The following is a 22481-nucleotide window of genomic DNA, read 5'->3' on the forward strand; positions in this document are numbered from 1 at the left end:
CTATGAGCGAGATAAACCTATAGTCCATTGACCATTTTTGTAGTTTACTCTTTTAATATTACTCCCTACTTATTATTACTATTAATTGCATTTATAGTTAATTTGTGTATTTATATGTTTTTAATTTCAAGTATTATTACTATTGAAATTGTATAATAATTCCAAATTAATTATATATTTATTATTGAAATTGTGCATTAATTGTGGTGGTATAATTAATTATGCATTAATGTAAATTACTGTGAAAAGTTTGGGAGAGGAAGAGTTTGTCCATGGAAGTTCTAATTTGGAATTTGGTGCAAAACAAAGAGAGGAATGATGAGAGTTGAGATATGGCGGAGGCTATCCGTTATAAATGCTAGTATTAGGTAAAGTTGGTATCTTAGAATATCTTGTTAAGAAAATATGATTTTGATTAAGGTCAACTCCAATCATATACCAAATCTAATTTATTATATAGAAAAATTCTTCAATTATAAGTAAAATTAAAAGTATACTTTTGTAATGTAAGATATACTGAAAGTTTGAATTTGATGTAAATAATTAAAGATAAACCATATTTTAGTAAATTTATATTAATTGAATCTATACTAATATAAAAGACGAGTTTTGGGCATAATTTTAAATATTTTTTTAAATTTTGGGTGCTATTATAATTAATATAAATTTACATATTCATATGTACTACTCATATTTGCGTTACTTCTTAACAGTCCACGATGTAAAAAATTAATATTCCCAATCATTCTTTATTAGTTCTCATATATGCGTTACTTCATACAATTATTATTGATTATTCATCATATAAACGTTACTTCATAATTATTATGAAGAATGTTATGTATAGGTGATTAAACGCGCTGAGTAAAATATACTCCTAATGAATAAATATTTGGGTATAATTCTGTTGTAAAGAAAAAATTCTCTATAGAGAACAACTATAAACATGCATAAAAAATAGGCTAGACTATTCATATTCCAATAAGTTACACTTAAAATGTAATAAAAAAATGATTAATGCACCAATAATCAAAGGAATAGTAATTAATGTAATAATGTTAGCACATTTATACAGATCACTCTATAAATACTTATTCACCCAACAAATTTCTTCAATCAAAATTTCAGATGTGTTGTCGTGGGTGACAGTGCGGAGAGTGAGATGTCCTCAGTCGAGTATAGCTGCGTCAAAGAGGAAGATTTGACAAGAGTTGAGATAAAGAGTAAGGAGCGGAAGATTCAAGAAGAGTGGAGACTAGACTCTCAGTCATCCCTTGATTCCCCTTTATTATTTGCAAATAATTCTAGAATTAGTGTAGATTCTTGAGCTATATTATGATTGTTAGTTATGATGTACAACAATATTTGTTTTTTTGAGTCTCCATCTAATGTTTGCTCAACTTCTAGATTCCATGATTTGATTTTTCATTATTTCAATATGTATCATTTCTTCATCGTCTAGAATTAGTGTGAATAACTAATTCATTCCATAAATAATGTCTAATTATATACGTTTAACGTTATTATAATGCAATACATTTCTACCATTTTATGTTCCATTTTAGTGCAATGAATTGATATGTGGTGATATTATTTTTATGGTAGAAGTGTTAAAGAAGTCCATAATCTCATTTTCATTAGATGTCATTTTAGCTTTTGTAGCGAAATCCAATAATTTTTTATTTTCTACTATACGACTTGAGTGTATTAAAGCGTTACCAATTGAAATTGAAAACAAATAAGTTAATAATAATGGTGATTATTATTAATCAATTATAGCTGTGTCAAAATGTTTTTTTAAAATTATTTTGATATTTTGAATGTTGAGTCGTGGATTAACTATTGTTAGAAAAAATTATTTGTGTTTCCGTAGTATAGAAATGTAAAGGTTTGTCAAAGGTATTTTTCACAAGTGCTTCCTAGACTTGATGTGCTCTCTTCATTGCATTCCTATTAATTGGGTTTGTTTTAATTTCATTTTAAGTTAATTTAATTTTATGTCTTTAGGTATAGTAGTAGCATTTTCTCCGATTTGTGTTTCTTTTTCTTTTAATTGGTAGAATATATAAAAAAATTAGGAGTCCAAACAATCAGAATATCTGGTTGAATGGCAACAGCCGATATTCACATGCACAAACCGTCAAATTTTATAATTAAAAAATATGTTGAGCAGAAATATGAGTGATGCATTGACGAACAATCCAAATGATTACTCCCAATCCCAACCCGACTCCGAAACTCCACTTCCCCCTCCCCGCGATGCCGTCACCCATCTCCAGAACCGTCGCCGTCATCGGCGCCGGCGCTGCCGGGGTCTCCGCCGCCGTTGAACTCCGGCGAGAAGGCCACCGCGTCGTCGTCTACGAGCGGGAAGAAAAGCTAGGCGGCACCTGGGTTTACACGCCCCAAACAGAGACCGACCCGTTAGGCCTCGACCCGACCCGAGACGTGGTCCACTCCAGCGTCTACGCTTCGCTCCGCACCAACCTGCCCCGCGAGGTCATGGGCTTTCGGGCCTACCCGTTTGTGGCCACCGGGAAGCCGGGCCGGGACCCGAGGAGGTTCCCGGGTCACGGCGAGGTGTTGGAGTATTTGAGGGATTTCTTGGCGGAGTTAGGGGTGGAGGAGATGGTTAGGTATGGGAGGGAGGTGTGGCATGTCGGGATGGCGGCGGATGATCGGCGCTGGGTGGTCAAGTCTAGGAGGAGCGGCGGCGGCGGTGATGACGATGATGAGGTGTATGATGCGGTGGTGATCTGTAATGGACACTATTCGGAGCCCCGGATTGCGGATTTACCCGGTAATTAATCCGGATTCTCATCACTTGTTTCAGATTATTTGGTAAAAAATTGATCTTTAGTTTCAACGGTAGACAAGTTTTGATTTCTCTATTCTTGATTAATTGATTTGTCGAAATGATTTTGATGCTAGCTGTTGACCTCCTTTCTTTTAGGTACATAGTTCCTTTTTATTAGATTGTGATTCTTAGCTAAGACAGGTATATATGGCTCTGAAATTGACACATTCTTGCAATTTTTCACTTCAGCTGCTGTATTCATTCCTTAGCTATTTATGGCTTAGTTTTAAGACACAAGATTTGACTTTCCATTTACAATTCAGGCATTGATGAGTGGCCGGGGAAACAGATACACAGTCACAACTATCGCATTCCCGATCCCTTTCGTGATCAAGTATGTATCTGCTGCATTATTTTCTCCTCGTGCTTGTTTACAGATGAACTTTTTCATTGTTAGAGAGGTGCTACTCTAACTATAGCAGCTTGTATAGTTTATCTATATGTGGAATCTAACAGATCTGTGAAAGTGAAATTTATGTAAGTTGGAATAGTCATACATACTCTTATTGTGGTCCAGTGGAGAACTGGAGATGGTCAGATGGATTTAATATTTGCAATGCTGTAGACCAAGATTACTCCTTTATTTGGTACCATTATTGTTTTTTTGGTGTTCATGAGAATCACATTTCAGTTTTTATTGATGGGAATCGTGTTCTTGTGCAATAGCCCACAAACCATACTTGGAAAACTAGACATGATATGGAGGCTTTGATGGGAATCACATTTCATTTTCTTAGTTCTGATACTAGTATAATTCTAGACCTCACTACTACATATGAAAATATTTGTTGCCCGAGTATCATAATTTTCTTGAAATTCCAAGCTATAAGTTTGCAGTGCATCTGAATCTTCTTGCATTGCTTGAAGCGTATCCGCTAGTTGGCAACACCTACCTTTACATGTTTATCTGCTTGTGTCAAGTGAAAAATGAAAATGATTCAGAAATTAAAGGATAGCATTCAGTTGATTTGGGTGAGTTTTGCAGGTTGTGGTGCTAATAGGGAGTGCTGCAAGTGCTGATGATATCTCCCGGGATATTGCCAGATTCGCGAAAGAAGTCCATGTTGCATCTAGATCAGCAGAAGTAGACAAAATTGGAAAGTTTCCGGGGCATGATAACATTTGGCTGCATTCAATGGTTAAGCCAGATTTAAGTCCTCTAAGTTTATGTTTGGAGAAACCTTCCAACACTATGCTGACATAACAACATCCGCAGATCAAAAGCGTTCACAGAGATGGCACAGTGGCTTTCCATGACGGATATAAAACCATCGCTGATGTTATCCTTCACTGCACGGGGTGAGTCATGAAAACAAGTTATATCAGCATTCTTCGATTGAATACTTGTGTAGATACGTGTTTGAGTCACTGCTGATCTTGCAGGTATAAATTTTATTTTCCTTTTCTCGAGACGAACAAGGCTGTGACTGTGGAGGATAATAGAGTTGGCCCACTTTATCAGCATATTTTTCCTCCTTCATTGGCACCTTGGCTTTCATTTGTTGGCTTGCCATGGAAGGTAATTTGCTGTTTATTTTCATATAGTTCAGCATATGTACGTCACAATTTAAAATTGAATAAAATAGAACCTAAAACTCAATTACCTTTACATTTATATCCAGGTTGTGCCCTTTCCTCAATTTGAACTCCAGAGCAGGTGGATAGCTGGAGTTTTATCGGGGCGGCTTACACTGGAGTCGCCTGAGGAAATGACTGCGGATATTGAAGCGTTTTACTCGTCACTGGAAGCAGCCGGTATTCCCAAGCGATATACTCATCAAATGGGAGAATCTCAGGTATGTTTGCATACTTTACCTATCTTGGCTCTGGCAACTGATTTGCTGGTATAGCTGATGGCTCGATTGTTGGTGTAGTTTGAGTACGATGACTGGTTGGCTGCAAAGAGCGGGTCTCCTCCCATCGAAGAATGGAGAAAGCAAATGTATTTGGTGACCGGAAGGAGGAAGAGGAGTGTGCCGGAGACGTACCGTGATCAGTGGGAGGATGAAGATTTAATGGCTTCGGCTTATCAAGAATTCAAGCTATTGAAACTCTCTGTATGATAAAAAAATTTCATTATAAAGATAGAAGTCTAACTGTCATTGACACATGAACCATAAGTTAAATATTTCTGGTGTTACAAATCACTAATGGACTAAAACTATTACAAAATCAATTTATGAGGCTGGATAATTTATCAAACAAAATCATCTTCCCAACAACCCCATTAAAAAGACCTCTCTTAGAGTATCCGTGTCCATAATAAGAGGTGCTAGCCAATAGGCTAGGACTAGAACTAGTCAAAAACATCTCCTTTCATATTATTAGGACTTTTCACGACACTAGGACTTCCCATAGTCCAATAATAGGCTAGCAATAGGACTAGCCGACGCCCTTACTAAGCAAATAAATTCACAAATTTGTAAATTAAAAATTTGACACAAATACGGAGAAACTGTAATAATAATTTCGTTAAATATAAAAAATTCTACATGAATACGGATGAGAGAATGAAGAGAGGAGGAAGAGAAACTCGTTAACACCAATGGTGTGAATGAAATGAAGTGAAACGAGCCGTATATATAGAGTTGAAATATAAATAAAAAAATAAAAAAATGCTGCTCGCCGATCGCTCGCTGATCGAGGGCACGCAATAGACCGCGCCCGACATCTCGTCCTACTTTTTATCGTCTGACTTTTTCGCAGTGCCACTAGCGGACGACCGCGACGCCCGATCCGCTAGCCGGTGGCTAGGGCGTGCGTTCGTCTGCTATTGCGGATGCTCTAGTGTTCGTCACTTGTAGTGAATAAAGAGAGGAAAAAGAGATCTCTTTTTTCTATTGAACCGTACTTCAATATTGGAAAATATCATCTTCATCACTAGGATTTTCCCTCAAATTCATGGGGCTTGAAGATCTTAAAGATTCATGTTAATTCTGCGGATGTAATCATGTAGAAAAACAGTACTCCCTTCGTTCCGCTTTAGCAGTCTCAGTTGCTTTTTAGCACTCGTTTTATAAAAAATGATAATAAATAGCTAAAGTGAAGAAATGGTAAAGTAAGATAGAGAATAATATAGAGAAAGATATTGTCTACATTATTCTTTCTTACTTTATTTTTAGCACTCGTTTTATAAAAAATGATAATAAATAGCTAAAGTGAAGAAATGATAAAGTAAGATAGAGAATAATATAGAGAAAGATATTGTGTACATTATTCTTTCTTACTTTACCATTTTTCTATTTTAATTATTGCTAAAATGGGAGACAGAGGAAGTGCTACTTGAATTTTTCCCTGAATAACGCGACTGAAGTTTGACTCAAATCAACTCAATTTTCATCTGCATTAAACGACTAATTTCATAATCAATTTTGTATTCCACAAATATGAGATATACATATTCCCAACCCGATCCGATTCTGACACTCTACTGCTAATTGCCTCCTTCCCCAGATGCCGTCAGCCATCTTCAGAACTGTCGCTGTCATCGGAGCTGGTCCCGCTGGACTCATCGCCGCCCTTGAACTCGGGCGAGAAGGCCATCGCGTCGTTGTCTACGAGCGGGAAGACAATCTAGGCGGCACCTGGCTTTACTCGCCCCAAACAGAGACTGACCCCTTAGGACTCGACCCGACCCGAGTCGTGGTCCACTCTAGCGTCTACGCTTCGCTCCGCACCAACCTTCCCCGCGAGCTGATGGGCTTCCGGGTCTACCCATTTGTGCCCACCGAGAAGCCCGGGCGCGACCCGAGGAGGTTCCCTGGCCACGGGGAAGTGTTGGAGTATTTGAGGGATTTCGCGGAGGAGTTTGGATTGGAGGAGATGATCAGGTATGGGAGGGAGGTCTGGGATGTTGGGATGGCGGCGGATGATCGGCGGTGGGTGGTCAAGTCAAGGAGGAGAGACTGCGGAGATGGGGATGGGGATAATGAGGTGTATGATGCGGTGGTGGTCTGTAGCAGCCACTTTTCTGAGCCCCGGGTTGCGGATGTACCCGGTAATATCCGAATTCTTATTATGATTACTGTTTTGTTTGTAATTTGGTGGTAAAAATTTGATCTTTACATCTTTTAGTGATCAAGAAATCTGAATGCTACATTAATCCTTCATTTTGTGGAGTAAACTTAGATGCCTATTATTGCTATAAGTATCTTTGGAAGGGGTGTTTACTGTTTAGGCATAACCCTCTACACACTTAACTTAGTTTCAAAAGTGGACAACTTTATGCATATCATAATAGGAAATTCTACTTGAAGATCTGTTAATTGTTGGGCTTTTATGTAGTGGGACTGGGAAGCATGGTGTGATCTCGTAGGAGGCTAAAGCATCTAGGTTGAACTGTTACATTATCCTACATGCAATGTGAGGTGGACTCGATTAGTTATACTGTTTTTTATGGCTGTGGGCCATTTCTTTTATGGATAGCAGTTGGGTTCAGGTATGAACTGAGGAGTTTAGTATGAACTACTACCCTTTGTGTGTGTTTCACTTCCATGTATCTGGAATTTCTTTTGTCTCCATTGATTATATTGTAGTGCGGAAAGAGCATTTGAATGTGTGCGGTATTGACATCACTTTTAATGCCAACTACGAAGTTAATTAGCAGAGCATCGTTAGATCAATTGATCTATCAAAATGATTTTTCAACTACAATTCAGGCATTGATGAGTGGCCAGGGAAACAAATGCACAGTCACAACTACCGTGTTCCTGATCCCTTTCGTGATCAAGTATGTGACTGCTGCATTATTTTCCTCTTATGATTGTTGAAAAATTATTCATTCGAGTATTGGCCTGTTACCTACAAAAGTTTCTGATGCACTAAACTGATAGGGAACACTATATCAAAATTAAACACGCAATGTATGAAGTATGAACTTAAAATATAAAAACAGCAAATTGATTCTGTCTGATCACATTTGATCTGCAGATGTTTGCAGTAGAATTCAAATCTTGTTGAATTACTTGAAGTGTATCTGCTAGTTGGCAAATAGTCTCCTTGTAAATTTGTGTTTATACAAAGCATTCAGTTTGGGTTAGTTTTGCAGGTTGTGGTGCTGATTGGGAGTGCTGCAAGTGCTGAGGATATCTCAAGAGATATTGCCAGAGTTGCAAAAGAAGTCCATGTTGCATCAAGATCAGCACCAGTTGACAAAATTGGAAAATTTTCAGGGCATGATAACATTTGGCTACATTCAGTGGTTAAGTTGGAATGAATTAAGCCATTCAAGTTTATATTTGGAACTTTCAATTGTTATGCTGACAGAAAAACATCGGCAGATCAAAAGTGTTCACAGAGATGGCACTGTGGCTTTTCATGATGGAGATCAAACTATTGCTGATGCCATCCTTCACTGCACGGGGTGAGTCATGAAAACAAGTTATACGCAGTGTTTGTACGAGTGGGCTGCTCTAAAATGTATAATGAATACCAACACTGGTTTTCTTGCAGTTATAAATATTTTTTCCCATTTCTTGAGAAGAACAATGCTGTGAATGTGGAGGACAATAGAGTTGGCCCGCTTTATCAGCATGTTTTTCCTCCGACATTGGCCCCTTGGCTTTCCTTTGTTGGCTTACCATGGAAGGTAATTTGCTGATTATTTTCATATAATTTATTTAGCACACTCAAAATTGAAGTAAAGCGGACCCTCAGGCCTCAAGTTGATTGCATCTAGGTTGCGCCTTTTCCTCAATTTGAACTCCAGACCAAATGGATAGCTGGAGTTTTATCAGGACGGATCACACTGGAATCGACTGAGGAAATGACAGCAGATATTGAAGCATTTTACTCGTCTCTGGAAGCTGCTGGCATTCCTAAGCGATATACTCATCGAATGGAAGACTCTCAGGTATATGCTAACTTACCTATTAATCACAGCTATTCTTGTGGTCTCAGCTGTACTTCCTGATTTGTTTGAAATCGTACTTTTTTTTATTTTGACTTTCGCAAACCCTTTCCAGAGAATCACTGGTCAATGTGCCATTTACGTGCAGGATTTTATCTGTATGTACTTACAAATACGTCGCAAAATAGGCCATTTCCATCTTATAGTGTAGACATACGAAACCACTTGTTGCCTCAAAAAGTCATGACAAAATGTTCTGTTCGGGATATATAAACTTTGATCTTAAAGTATTTGAATAGTTATAAGAAGACATGGGCAAAGACTAGTGTATGAAGTTCCCATAAACCAGTTCATTTCATGATCTAGGAAAAAGTAATCCTTGTTTGTTATCAGATCCTCTCTCTTCCATGTTCATCGAAGATATGACTTTCAAACTGTGCTGGCGGAAGTCACATGTTCAAACATCCCTAACATCTTTCAAATCCAGCTGCTCGTGTTTGATGCTTTGATTGTTGGTGCAGTATGAGTACGATGATTGGTTGGCTGCAAAGAGCGGCTCTCCTCCCATTGAAGAATGGAGAAAGGAAATGTATGTGGTGACCGGAAGGAGGAGAATGAACATGCCAGACACGTACCGTGATGAGTGGGAAGATGAAGATTTACTATCATTGGCTTATCAAGAATTCAATCTATTGAAGCTCTCTGTGTGATCAATTCTTCCAAATTTCATCCAAGGGATTTGTCGGAATGTAAACGATGCAGGTAAACTGCAGTTGTTCTCAAAATTTCCAGTTGAGTTGATGTTGTTGTAACGAGTGATTGAGCTTATATCTTCCAGGAGATGTATTTTTAATCGACTACGAAACAGATAATGTGAGTGATATAAATATTAATGGACTAAATATTGCAATGCATGGAAGACTAGGGGTGTGTGTCCAAACTAAAAATTGCAATGCATTTGAACATTAGGCCAAAATCTCAGAAATAAGAAACACGTTTGATGGTATTAATCATATAAAGTAAGTATAACCAATCCAAAGCCAAAATTGATGTAAACAAATTACACATGAGAATGGAGTGAGTGAGCCAAAATCTGATGCACTCTGGAGTTGATCCTCTGCAAAGCTCCTTCAACCGCAATGTCGAATGCATCTTTCTTACTCCTGAGCCCTGACGAGCTCCCGTGCTTCCTATACACCACTCTCTCAATCAACGCCACCACCCTCTCTCTCATCCGCCTCACCTCCGTCCTCGGAATCCCCATCAGCACATCCATAATCCTCACCCCCTCCTTCCCCACCACATCCTCCTTCGCTATGAACACCGACCACTCCCCGTACTCCTCCTCCGCCATGTGCCACGTGTACTGCTTCTTCGCCGACTGCTCCTCGAAGAACACCGGTATGCACCCCGCCACCATCGCGTCGAACGTCGACCGCCTCGTCGGCGTGTCCCCCGGCGGCTGCAGGCAGAAGCTCGCCCGAAGCATCGGCCTCATGAACCGGATCGGATCGTGCTCGCAGATCCCGCTCGAGCAGTCCACGAAATCGCAGAATTTCTCGAATCCGCTCCCCTCCGCGCTCAGGGAGGTCACATTGTCGCACTCCAGCCGGATGCTGCGGCGGATGTTCGGATTCGCAGAGATCCCGCCGCCGCCTGCGAATAGCATTAGAGACGAGCGGCGCGTGCGTCTCACGCGCTGGATCCAGGATTTGAGGAATCCGAGATTTTGGGGATGGAATGAGGTAGGGTAAGGGATTGCCTGCTCCTGCCAGGGGTATGCGCGGGATTCGAGAGTTAAGGCAGTTACATTGAAGAATTCCGGCGATTCGAGGAAGGATGTGCCGAAAATTGGGGGATCATTGGAGAGGGGCTGGCTGAAGTCCCAGGCCGGGCGGGCCATGACGAGGAAATGGTCGTGGCCTTGTCGGCGGTTCCAGATCTCGGGGCGGTGGGTGCGGGTGAGGAAGCGGAAGAGATCGAGGCCGTGGAGGAAGCTGGTGTTCTGGTCGGGGCCGTAGAGGTAGCGGAGGGCGTCGAGGCCGGCGTAGTAAGGGAGGTAGATGGCGGAGGCGAGGGAGGGGTCGGGGGTGAGGCAGGGGTACTCGAGCATGCGGCGGTGGAAGATGAGCTCGAGCATGAGAGGGTCGGTACGGTACCAGCTGCGGGAGGAGTTGTGCGTTTTCTGGCCGAGGCCGTGGTTGCCGACGAAGGGGCAGAAGTCGCCGGAGACTGGATATTCGGAGCAGTTGGAGAGTAGGTCCAGATTGAATTGAGGGGGGAGCTGCCGGATGTGGATCCATCGGCCTGTGCAGTCGGGGCCGGGATCGGAGTCCTGGGCTGCGGCGGTGAGGAGGAGGAAGAAGAAGAGAGTGGGGAGGAGTGGTGGAGGCATGGTGGTGGTGGTGGTGGTGGTGGTGGGAGTGAGTGGTGGAGGATGAATGGTAACTGAATTTTCTGATCTGATGATTGTGTTAGTGTGTATTCAATTATGCTTCTCTCTCATCAAATTGGAGAATTTTTAGACATTTGGACTTTTGACGGTTTTTTTCATTGTATATTTTTTTTACATATTCTTGTTTTTTGATATAATGTGTGTTGAATTGAAAATGCTAGGTTTTGTTATGAAGTGAAATTATTTATTGCAGTACTAGCATTTAATAATCCTACTAAATATACTTACTAACTGTATCATAGTGGAATTACAATTTTTTTTATTTTTAAAAAGAAGTGGTGCTAAATAGTTGTATTATGACAATTCATATAAGGTTAATTGAATAAATTTAGCATTTAAAGAGTATTGGAGACAGATATGAATTTCACCATATAGAGAATGTGAGAGAGTGAAGAGGAGTGAAAAAAGACAGGATAGAAAATGAAATGTACTAAGTGAAAAGTTAGAAAAGGCTAAGTGGAATGGAGAATGAATGGTACCAAAGGAAAAAGTGAAAAAAAGCTCTTATTCTAATTAAAGTCCTCAAGTCGGTGAAGATGAGTCCAAAGAGATAACAGAAACAGTCAAACAACAGATAGTTTGAAAAGGTCCTAATAAAAAACCCAAACCCGAATCCGGATCCGGTATTTCTGGTCACTTGTATTTTTGATGAGAAGATTAAGTTAAATGTTTGTATAAAATTAAAAAAATAAATGTGGTGTCAGCGTTAATTTAGTATAGTATTTCCTGGTCACGTCTTCAATTGTGCTACTCACATACATTGAACACTTGTTTTCTTCATTTCTAGTTTTCTATTGCAACCTTTTTCTAAAATTTCGGTTCATCGTCGCATATTTATTGCAATTTATTTCACTTGCAGGGAGGCTCACGTACAATTAAATTTGTATTCTCTGTTTCATATCTTATTTTATGATTTATTTTCAATTAATTACACCACCTATTTACATGTCTTACACAATCCTTCATCCATTATACTTGGCCCAATAAAAATCCAAGCAAAAATGCCAAAGCCCCAAAAGTTTGCTTGCCTAGTCTTTAATTTCTCAAATTCCTTTTCATCTACAATCAATGCTTAATTTTACTTGATTGTAATTCAGTCTGCATAATTATAGTAAATTTATTTTCTAAACCTTAGCATCGTCATATATTTAATCAACCCTTTGGAACTTTTAATAAGAAAATCAGTAGTGAAGTCGCAAGACTGAATTTTGAACTCACAAAAAATATATGGAAAAATAAAAATAAAAATAAACAAAAGTAGAATAGCGAGAAAAAAGCTGTATAAGTATACCACAACAAACCTCCCTTTTCCGCCTTTTCATTCATTTCACAATTCAAGAAATCTTCTTCTGGGGTAGCAAATCAAGATGCTGAAATCCGGGCTCTTCGGGCGCAAGAAAACGGCGGGGACGCCGTTCGCGGAGTTCTACAACAAGTGGTTCGAAACCCTGTCGACGACCCTCCTCCCCCAGCTCCGGTGCGCCCTGTCGTCCTTAGCCGCCCCTCCCGCCCTCCTGTCGATCCACGTGGAGGCGATGCACCACCACCTCCAGTCCTACTACAACTCCCTCGACGAGGCCGCGGCCGCCGACGTGGCACTCTGCCTCTCCCCCGAGTGGCGCAACTCCCTCGAGAAGCCCTTCCTCTGGCTCGCCGACCTCCACCCCTACCTCTTCACCAACCTCCTCCGATCATTCCTCGATGATCAAGACTCATCCGACTCCGACCAGGAAGAGCCCGCCGCCTGGCCCGTGGCGGCCGCGTGGCGGAGCCCCTCCAAGGTGCTGACGATGCGGGTGGACCAGATCGAGTGCGGCCTGCGGCTCATGGCGCCGGCGCTGGCGGCGCGGGGGCGGGAGGCGCAGGCGAAGCTGGTGAGGGAGGTGGGGGCGGACTGGGAGGGGAGGGACGTGGTCAAGGCGGCGGTGGAGGCCGAGATGGAGGAGCTTGTTGGGGTCGTGGTGGACGCCAACCGGCTGCGGCGGAGCGTGCTGGCGGATGTGCTCAGCGTCACCAATGTGTATCAGGCGGCGCTGTTTCTGGAAGCGGTGGCGACGTTCTTGGTGGGGTTTAGGGATAAGGATTTGCTTCAGGAGTTTGAGGGCTGCGAGAAGCCTATCAATGTCAGTTCTACCGAGTAATCATCGCTTAATTATGATTCTTGCCTTTTCTGAATTAGGGTTTTCATTTCTAACCATTTTCTTTTATTTCTTTTTTTTTTGGGGGTGGGGGAAAGAGAAGATCAATTGTTAGGGGGATTCACGAAATTTCAGTTTATCTGGAGTTTGTGTATGTGTTTTTTTTGTAAAGAATTGTTTTTAGAGATATTGGGTACATTTGGATTTGTAGAACTGTTTTGTAAAGTCTCTCTCTCGTCTAATTTGCTGCGATTAGTTTTTTTTGTGTGTGGAAATGGGTAGAAATTGCTGGTGGTAAGCTGTAAACCTTAATCGGTTTAATACTACATGCACTATAATTCCAAAAATTATATATATACTCGTATATAATACTGGAATTAATATGGAAATGGAAATTTAAAATGCAAAAAGTAGTGGACGAAGAAATCCTCCACAAATGGCAAATTAATAGCCTCTCGAAACTCACAACATACTTTTCAATTATTGAAATTAAAACTAAACACATGCAACTATATTATTAAAAATCATTCCGTTAGTTTGAAGGTTAAAATTAATTTGAACCTGACAAGATTCATAATATAGGAGTAGTGGATGATAAATATTTCCTGGATAAAGCCAAGATATGATCCCATGGCCCACTGGGTACTTAACTCATGCCCAATTTATTCCACATAATAGATCAAATTTATGTATCTCCATAAGTGATAAAACAATAGTTCAGCCCAATTCACATTAGATATACTACAAATTTGTTTCTATCATATAACAAAACTGAATTACGATTATACCTTTAATATAATAAAATGATCACTGACTAAATAGCTTCAAAATTATGAAAATAATCTGGACCTATATAAATGAGATTAATAGATGGAATTGACTAGTGTATGAAATTGGGGTACCATAGGATCCCAATTCTACACAAATATATATACATTACTACGTAGTTTTTTAGACAATATATGCATGCTAGTTTTAAGAAGTCCTGGCAAGAAAAAATTTCACTACGAGTAGCTAATCTATTTCTAAAACTCCTACTATAATTGCTAATTTATAGTACTACTATTATTTTTATTTATCCAAGCTATCACCTATACATGTTGCTTATATGAAAGAGATAAGGAAACGATGCTCTAATCAAGAATGTTGTCTTTCTTTTAATGATGCTTACCAGATTACTTGTTCAATCAACCTTATCCATTAATCCAAGTTGCCTCTTAATCTACTTCAGATAGATTTGAGATTTCGAGAAGGATTAATTTATGACACATCTGTCTGAACTCTGAAGATCATTTACATACTTACATAAATATATTTGTTGCTATAGTATATGTCGTGAGATTAGATTCCCTTGCTGAAACAAACATGTGGTATTTCATGATACATGTCCGAAAAGTAATTTTCTTAAATTTTAACTATTTATTTAATTTGTATTTTAAAAACATCGAGACATTTCTATTAATTATGGGTTGACCCATGAGTCTGGGATAGTTAAATTGGTACTACATGTAATAAATTAGTTCTAGACCTTCGGTTTCGATCAGTTGATGTAGTATAGTACTATATTATAAAATTGAGCTTTCACTGGCAACTATGTAAAAGAGATTACCTATATGTACTATTATTCATAATAAATTGGTATGTAAATAGCTTTTGATTCCTTGATAATTGGTATGTTTTAATTATGGAGTTCATGGTTTCTAATACACATGTATCTGACGCAACTATATTTAAATGGTTCAACTGCTGGAGAAAGTTGTTGTTTCGATTTCGGTTGATCTACTTATGAAAAGGACTGGATATACTAATTCCTTATAAATTACCATAATATAATTATAATTTCTAGCAATCGCTGTATAATTTTAAATAAATTATTTGAGTATCATGTGAGTGAAATTATGGCCTCGTTTTATTATAGTTGTAAATTGACTAATGGCCAATGGGGTTGGACGTCTTATTAGTGAAATAATAATCCTACTTTCGCCCGCAGGGGCAGCGCAATTGGCAATGGAGGAGCAGATCTTGCTGCAATAATCCTACTTTCATTGTTATAATAATAATACATAACAATGGTTGGTTCAATAATTACAATATTGGAAAAATATGAGGTAATATTGAGGGGCGTAGTTAAGTCGTTTTATGGGTATAGTTGCTAAAAATATACTTAGTGAGGCAATACTGCAATAGATTGTGGTCGGGGCAAATTAAATGGAAAATTGGGACACTAATTGGTGGACTAACAGAGTAGATGATGATGCTTATAATGTTATTATTCATAGTTAAATGTCTAAAATTGAAACTGATAAATCACCAAGCAGATTTATGCATTGAAAAATGACTGTTGAAATCTTGATGATGCTATGATGATTTAATTTGTACTCTGATGCACTATTTATTAGCACTAAAAATACCTGCAAGCATACATGGTAGATCTAATATAGCTAAAGGTCAGTATCGGATATCGAACACAGGGAATAAGATTGCAACTGACTACCATATACTAAGCGTCATATACTATCTAGAGACACGTGATTTTTGGGTTGATTAATTAAACTAGACTGAAAGAAATAAACAAAAAAATGGAAAACATAAAAAGAAATAATACAAAGCAGGCTTAAGAATGTAGAATTTTAGGATCCAAAAACACAATCGACTTCCTTGAATTACGGTCTCCAGAGCTATTAAGTCAATCACAATTATAGATTAAACCCTCTCCCGAGGTGAGAAACCTGTAGATTAGGTGATAGGATTGAAGTCCCCTTCTAACCCTTAAACCCCTAACTCCTAAAAGCATATAAGATCAAAGACCTCACTCAAAACCTCAACTCTCCCGAGTTCTATTGAATTAAGGTGTGAATTATCCCTTTTTCCAAGTCAACTATTTCGTCTCCCGAGTACTCTAATCAACTCTAACATGTATTCAAGAGGTAGCTAATCAATTGAACATAGAAAGCACCAGATAAATCAAATAACTGCAAGAGCTAACAAGGAAAATCAATCGAATATCTATACCAAAAATTCTACAAAAGATGTTCTACTCATAGACAAGTAAAAACTACAATTAAAGTACGAGACATGAAAGAAATTGATAAAACCCAAGGTTGAATCTTCAATCTTCAGTCTTCTCTTGCCTGGATCTGCAGAGCTCCGCTCCAATGGAAGATGGATGAATTACGTGTGTATTATGGAATGGAAAGAGGTGTAGAGATGGAGAAGGATTGGAGGCTCTGAGATCAAGATTATGAATTAGGTTCAGAGGTATTTATAGGCTGGAAAAAGGTTTATTTTTGATAAATTTCGTGCCCTACAACAAATAGGAGAGATTTGGCTTCATAATATAATAATTTCTTTTCTTCCGTGAATTTCCGCCTAATTTCCGCCAGATTTTGACTGCACTGCGCGATGTTTGTAAAATGGTCATAACTTTCTCCACAGAACTCCGATTTAGATGTTTAAGGTATCCACGCGAAGGTCTTTCGAAGACGAAGTGACTGGTATCTAGTAGGTACTTATTGGACTTCAAAATCGCTTCCAGAATGGGCTCGAACAGAAGCTGCTGCAGTTTGGCCTTTTTTTCACCTTTTTCTATCTTTTTCTATCATTTATCAACAAACACGTCAAAAATACCAAATGTATAACATATGCAATTTAAGAACATAATTTGCATGATTGACATTTAAAACAAGTCAAATCTAGTCCTTAAAAACATGCAAAATCTGTGTTTATCAGCTCCCCCAAACTTAATTATTTGTTTGTCCTCAAACAAAACAAGAGAAAAACTACTAAAGAAATACGGATGCTAAGAACTAGACTTCATAGTTGCCTCAAAAATTGTAACAAGAAATAAAGAGTTTGACAAGAATACAAATCAAATCAAGCAAAGCTTATTAGTGCATTTTCATTACTAGCTCGTTGATCACCTTGAAGTGCATGCACTCACAAGTGTTTAGAAGTGTGTTTATCACTCACTCTCAAAGTGTATAAGGTAAAGAATATATGCTCTCAGATCATGCAACATGCAAAGTTTTACCATAGGCTTGCTCGATGTCTAATCCATCCTCTACTTTATGTGATTAAAATCAAAAATCCGAAAGGTCTTTATTTTCGGTTATAATGTAGGTTCTTTGGTAAGGTGAGGAAATATGGCTAAAAAGTGACTAATCCCAAACATAGCAAAAGTGATCATTTTCTACTACATCAAACATAGCACTGCACCAACAATTCGAATCTCAGTAAATTCTAGACTTTGTCTAAATTTCTTCTCACTTCCCAAATTCCTTTTCATTTTTTTTCTTTTCATTTTTTTTTCTTTTGTACATTTTTTTTTTCTTTCTATGCACAACTAATTATCTCATTCAGACCACAAATGTCTATGCACTTTTCACAAGTAAGCACACCACTTTTCTTTCTACCTTATCTCTCCAACTCTTTTCATAAGATATGAACTAACTTTCTCCAAGAGTATATGAATATTCCCCCTTTATTTAGCTTCCAAAGAAAAAGGCTTTAAAGGCTCAAAATGGCTAGTTAGGGAAAAATATTTTGAGTAAGGTCAATAATTTGGATATATAAAGTAGCTAAGAAGGATGGCCTAACGTCCTCTTTTATCATTTAAACACTTTGCAGACTTAAGCAGACTAGGAGCAAGTTCTAAAAACAAATACATGAATACAGATAAATCACACAAGAAAGAAATTTATGGCTCAAGTCTCACAAGGTATAAGCAAGATTCAAGGCAAACAAACAATTCATTATTTATGCACCTTTTTACAAAACTCTCAAATCAATGTATCAAGTCAACTCAATCAACACATAAACAAACTTTTAATCATAGGCAACTCAGTCCGATGTTCCTAAATATGGGTATTTCTAAATTTTCTATGTTATGGTCATGACAAGATTCACCTCGGGATTATTAAAAAAAAAACTAACAAAAATAAGCAAAAACAACTAAACTCACGGTCCACCACTTCATCCCCCCAAACTTATTCAAAACTACGTTAAGAATAAGTTTGCAAAGTCGGTAGAGACGTGAGTAAACTAAGAAAATAAAATAAATATGAAAAAAAGATACCGATGTTAGGTTGCCTCCCAACAAGCGCTTGGTTAACGTCTTTAGCTTGACGTTCTTTGAAGCTCATAAATTATCCCCCATTCCCGGGACTTCCTGTGGGATGCCTTTTGTACCTTAACGTGATCATTTTTCATCCCCTGTAATATTCTCTATCCCCCAATTAATTGCAAAAAATTTTCATCATTCCCCATCAAACTCCAATCCAAACTATCAATACATATCAATAACAATGTCATTCATGAAAGAATTCAAGTTCAAAGCTCAGAAATTAAAAGAGAACGTACATTGTATTGGTTAACGATTGAGCACAAGAAAATTGGTAGCATCCAAAGAATTTGATTAAGTGATGTGAACGTGAAGTGCGAGTGGGTGATTTATGTGGAGAAAATTTTTTTTTTAAAGATTTTCTTTAAAAGAAATGAAGAATAAGAAGGTTAAAAAAAGGAGAAAAAAAGAAAAGGAAAAAAAAAGAAAAGAATTTTTTTATTTTTATTTTATTTAACTAGCTCTACGGAGAAAAACTTCAGCTCTACGGAGGAGAAAACTAATGGTAAAAAATAATAAAAGCAAGAGAGCAAGCATATTTTATATTTCACCCATGCTCTACGGAGTATATCAAATGTTGTAGAAGATAATTGCATCTTCCATAGGAGCGCAGAGTAATCCATTGTTGTGCTTCGTGCTCCTTGCAAAACAAATAAAACAAAAAAAATTAAAATAAAACTATACAAAATATTACACTCCAAATTAGTATTATCAACCGTTCTACAATATCAGCTTAAAGCAATAATATTCCCCGGCAACGGCGCCAAAAACTTGATGCACTATTTATTAGCACTAAAAATACCTGCAAGCATACATGGTAGATCTAGTATAGCTAAAGGTCAGTACCGGATATCGAACACAGGGAATAAGATTGCAACTGACTACCATATACTAAGCGTCATATACTATCTAGAGACACGTGATTTTTGGGTTGATTAATTAAACTAGACTGAAAGAAATAAACAAAAAAATAGAAAACATAAAAAGAAATAATACAAAGCAGGCTTAAGAATGTAGAATTTTAGGATCCAAAAACACAATCGACTTCCTTGAATTACGGTCTCCAGAGCTATTAAGTCGATCACAATTATAGATTAAACCCTCTCCCAATGTGAGAAACATGTAGATTAGGTGATAGGATTGAAGTCCCCTTCTAACCCTTAAACCCCTAACTCCTAAAAGCATATAAGATCAAAGACCTCACTCAAAACCTCAACTCTCCCGAGTTCTATTGAATTAAGGTGTGAATTATCCCTTTTTCCAAGTCAACTATTTCGTCTCCCGAGTACTCTAATCAACTCTAACATGTATTCAAGAGGTAGCTAATCAATTGAACATAGAAAGCACCAGATAAATCAAATAACTGCAAGAGCTAACAAGGAAAATCAATCGAATATCTATACCAAAAATTCTACAAAAGATGTTCTACTCATAGACAAGTAAAAACTACAATTAAAGTACGAGACATGAAAGAAATTGATAAAACCCAAGGTTGAATCTTCAATCTTCAGTCTTCTCTTGCCTGGATCTGCAGAGCTCCGCTCCAATGGAAGATGGATGAATTATGTGTGTATTATGGAATGGAAAGAGGTGTAGAGATGGAGAAGGATTGGAGGCTCTGAGATCAAGATTATGAATTAGGTTCAGAGGTATTTATAGGCTGGAAAAAAGTTTATTTTTGATAAATTTCATGCCCTACAAGAAATAGGAGAGATTTGGCTTCATAATATAATAATTTCTTTTCTTCCGTGAATTTCCGCCTAATTTCCGCCTAAGTTGCGAAGCTAGAACATATGGCAGTTGTTAGCAATCACATTCTTTCATAGTTTAATTACTAATCCATCCAAACCTTTGCAGATGGAAAATTCTGAAATATACGTGTTCACCAATGTATTTAATAATACGACGTGTCACTTACATCTGAAAACTTAATAATATAAACTATGATACAATAACTAATGCATGATTTGTTTTCCTAGATACAATTTTGCTTAATTACCCTTACTTTGTCATTGGTGTTTTAGTCACATGTTGCATTAATTTTATGCAAAGCACGAGCTGCAGAGGAATCTTTACAAGGTAGAAGGTGAATAATAATTATAAAAGAATAAAATAGGGTTGTTATATCATCAAGTTGCTACAAATAGTATACAGTTTTACCAAAATAAGGCCTTTAACATATGTACTTTTCTTCTGATTTTAACATATGTACAGAGTTTGCAGAATAAAATTCCCTCTATTAATACTCATATGCATTTCAATCTTCAGTCTCATACATACTCTGATAGATTAGCTATGAAAGAAGACTGAAATTTTATATATGTCGTTGTCGCCTCCTTCCCCTCTTCCACCTCCTCCCCCTTCCTCTATGTAAGTTAAATTGGTGAATATACAATCAAATTACAATATATTCACCTTATCCTTCATAATTTGTTTAATGTAAATGTATCAAAGAAGTACTCCATGTTAGTCTTTGAAAAATAAATTTGTGCAAGGAGTAGCAACATTAGTATGCTTTAAAAACAGCTATGCTTAACAACATTACACTTGCTAGTAACGCTGAATACGATATCTCTACATAGTCCAAGTTTAATGTTTGGACTTAAAGGCTACTTAAATTAATTAATTATTCAACATACTACTAAAGAGAAACAATTAAAGTACATTTAATAATGTAATGGGGGGCTTGTATTGCAACAAGTTGCTCGTGTCACGTGAATCAAGAGGACTTTCCCACATTCAGAAAGAGGCTAGAAATAATTAATGTGACTTATCCTCAAAAGTGAAAAGGATAATTAGAAAATAATATTTCCATGTCAGCGCAGCACCACGTGTCCACCATGCATAGTCAGGTGCCACGTAACGCGTCCGAACACAGTGTGCTGCCTGCCAATTGGCATCATCCTCATCCCGCCACGTGTCGCTTCGCTATGAAGGGCCGCTTTTGTGACAATCCACAATTTGTTTGTTTTCCACAAGAGACAAAAGCCTGCATGGATTGGCTCTAAAATCTTCAACAGAGTACCATTTTTTCAATTTTTATTAAAATAATATTTGATTCAATTGACTTTGTGTGTTGAGATTAATTTCGTCAAAAATAGACCAGATGCACAGTCTACTTAGGGAGAGAGAGGGGATCTCTCACATCAAGACCAACTACTTGTTTATGTGTTTTTATTGATTAAAACTTTGATAAAAAACAAAATAAAATAAAATTGGTATAAGTCAAATAGGTTGATATGGCATGTAGAAAACAAATCTCTCTTTTATAAGCAAATCCGTATGTACTTCTTTTTTACGCTACTTAAATAAAGTGTGTTAATTAAGTAAAAAATTAGGAGATCCGAACCGAAATTATTTGGTCGTGGTGATGATTCATTCTGACATCACTCCGACATGTCCAATGAATATTTCATTGTTAAAAAGAAAGAAGGTAAACGCACATTCAAGAGGGTTTTATTAGGTTAAGAAATTACTATTGCAATGACTTTTGTTCTCAATTTGATTAATTGGTTGGTATATTTACAAGTATATTGGATTTGTGTAACGTCAGGTATCTTTATTTCTTAATGCAGTTCACATAAAAAGTCACATCGTATATAGTGATTTAATTAACATTGAATAAATTCTTATTGGAGAAAGAAAGTTTTCTTATCATATATATGGTCTAACATAATGCTTTAGCCTACTAGATGAAATTTATATGTATACCGTGTCATTGTCTAAGCATCTATATAATTATAAGTAAAATAGTACGGAGTACTCCATATATATATATTAGTACATAAAAGGGGTGTTCGGTTGGCAAGATTAAATTTCATAATTAAATATGTATCATGTTTGGTTCATAAGATTGAACCCTTCAACTTAATACTAGATGGATAGTCTCATGATAATTAGCCATAGCCTCCCCCTCCAATTAAAATAATCTCATAACTTAATCCTAGATGAATAGTCTCATGATATTAGTCATGACAACCGAACGCCACCCATGACTCCATATATTAGTACATAATGGCTGGTCATGAAGAAAAACGACCGATTACTAGTTAATTAGCAAAATC

The 22481-nt window shown here is 37.6% G+C and overlaps 4 protein-coding genes across 6 annotated transcripts; 3 read left to right on the forward strand and 1 right to left on the reverse strand.

Annotated features, from left to right (window-relative positions):
- The first annotated feature begins 2098 nt into the window (after positions 1–2098).
- On the forward strand, positions 2099–5004 carry LOC121801296 (flavin-containing monooxygenase FMO GS-OX-like 4). The gene is made up of 7 exons (XM_042200762.1): positions 2099–2800; positions 3121–3191; positions 3843–3995; positions 4074–4156; positions 4241–4376; positions 4480–4653; positions 4732–5004. The coding sequence occupies exons 1-7, from the start codon at positions 2206–2208 to the stop codon at positions 4918–4920; spliced, it is 1401 nt and encodes a 466-aa protein (XP_042056696.1). The 5' UTR covers positions 2099–2205; the 3' UTR covers positions 4921–5004.
- Positions 5005–6165: 1161 nt separating this feature from the next.
- Positions 6166–9619, forward strand: LOC121799859 (flavin-containing monooxygenase FMO GS-OX-like 3). Of its 3 annotated transcripts, none has more exons than XM_042199366.1 (7): positions 6166–6854; positions 7516–7586; positions 7905–8057; positions 8137–8219; positions 8309–8444; positions 8535–8708; positions 9099–9236. In XM_042199366.1, exons 1-7 carry the CDS (start codon positions 6311–6313, stop codon positions 9129–9131), a joined length of 1194 nt encoding a protein of 397 aa, XP_042055300.1. In that variant the 5' UTR covers positions 6166–6310; the 3' UTR covers positions 9132–9236. The 3 variants fall into 3 exon arrangements, with proteins under 3 accessions (XP_042055300.1, XP_042055298.1, XP_042055299.1); XM_042199364.1 differs by having other exon boundaries at positions 6167–6854; positions 9227–9619; XM_042199365.1 differs by lacking the exon at positions 7516–7586 and having other exon boundaries at positions 6167–6854; positions 7897–8057; positions 9227–9619.
- A 64-nt stretch (positions 9620–9683) lies between these two features.
- On the reverse strand, positions 9684–11277 carry LOC121799860 (probable xyloglucan galactosyltransferase GT19). Its single transcript, XM_042199367.1, has one exon. The coding sequence runs from the start codon at positions 11098–11100 to the stop codon at positions 9766–9768; it is 1335 nt and encodes a 444-aa protein (XP_042055301.1). The 5' UTR covers positions 11101–11277; the 3' UTR covers positions 9684–9765.
- Positions 11278–12460: 1183 nt separating this feature from the next.
- Positions 12461–13528, forward strand: LOC121800255 (protein INAPERTURATE POLLEN1). The gene has a single exon (XM_042199829.1). It carries the CDS (start codon positions 12528–12530, stop codon positions 13299–13301), a length of 774 nt encoding a protein of 257 aa, XP_042055763.1. The 5' UTR covers positions 12461–12527; the 3' UTR covers positions 13302–13528.
- Positions 13529–22481: the final 8953 nt, after the last annotated feature.

Source organism: Salvia splendens, chromosome 4, assembly GCF_004379255.2.
Source record: "Salvia splendens isolate huo1 chromosome 4, SspV2, whole genome shotgun sequence".
NCBI classification, from domain to species: domain Eukaryota; kingdom Viridiplantae; phylum Streptophyta; class Magnoliopsida; order Lamiales; family Lamiaceae; genus Salvia; species Salvia splendens.

Excerpts from the sequence above, each read along its gene's own strand:
- LOC121799859 (XM_042199364.1), top strand. The coding sequence starts at position 6,311 with ATGCCGTCAGCCATCTTCAGAACTGTCGCTGTCATCGGAGCTGGTCCC. Across the intron at positions 6,855-7,515 it reads CCGGGTTGCGGATGTACCCG|GCATTGATGAGTGGCCAGGG; the intron begins GTAATATCCGAA and ends ACTACAATTCAG. Across the intron at positions 8,445-8,534 it reads TTGTTGGCTTACCATGGAAG|GTTGCGCCTTTTCCTCAATT; the intron begins GTAATTTGCTGA and ends GATTGCATCTAG.
- LOC121800255 (XM_042199829.1), top strand. The coding sequence starts at position 12,528 with ATGCTGAAATCCGGGCTCTTCGGGCGCAAGAAAACGGCGGGGACGCCG.
- LOC121799860 (XM_042199367.1), bottom strand. The coding sequence starts at position 11,100 with ATGCCTCCACCACTCCTCCCCACTCTCTTCTTCTTCCTCCTCCTCACC.
- LOC121801296 (XM_042200762.1), top strand. The coding sequence starts at position 2,206 with ATGATTACTCCCAATCCCAACCCGACTCCGAAACTCCACTTCCCCCTC. Across the intron at positions 2,801-3,120 it reads CCGGATTGCGGATTTACCCG|GCATTGATGAGTGGCCGGGG; the intron begins GTAATTAATCCG and ends TTTACAATTCAG. Across the intron at positions 3,996-4,073 it reads ACATTTGGCTGCATTCAATG|ATCAAAAGCGTTCACAGAGA; the intron begins GTTAAGCCAGAT and ends CAACATCCGCAG.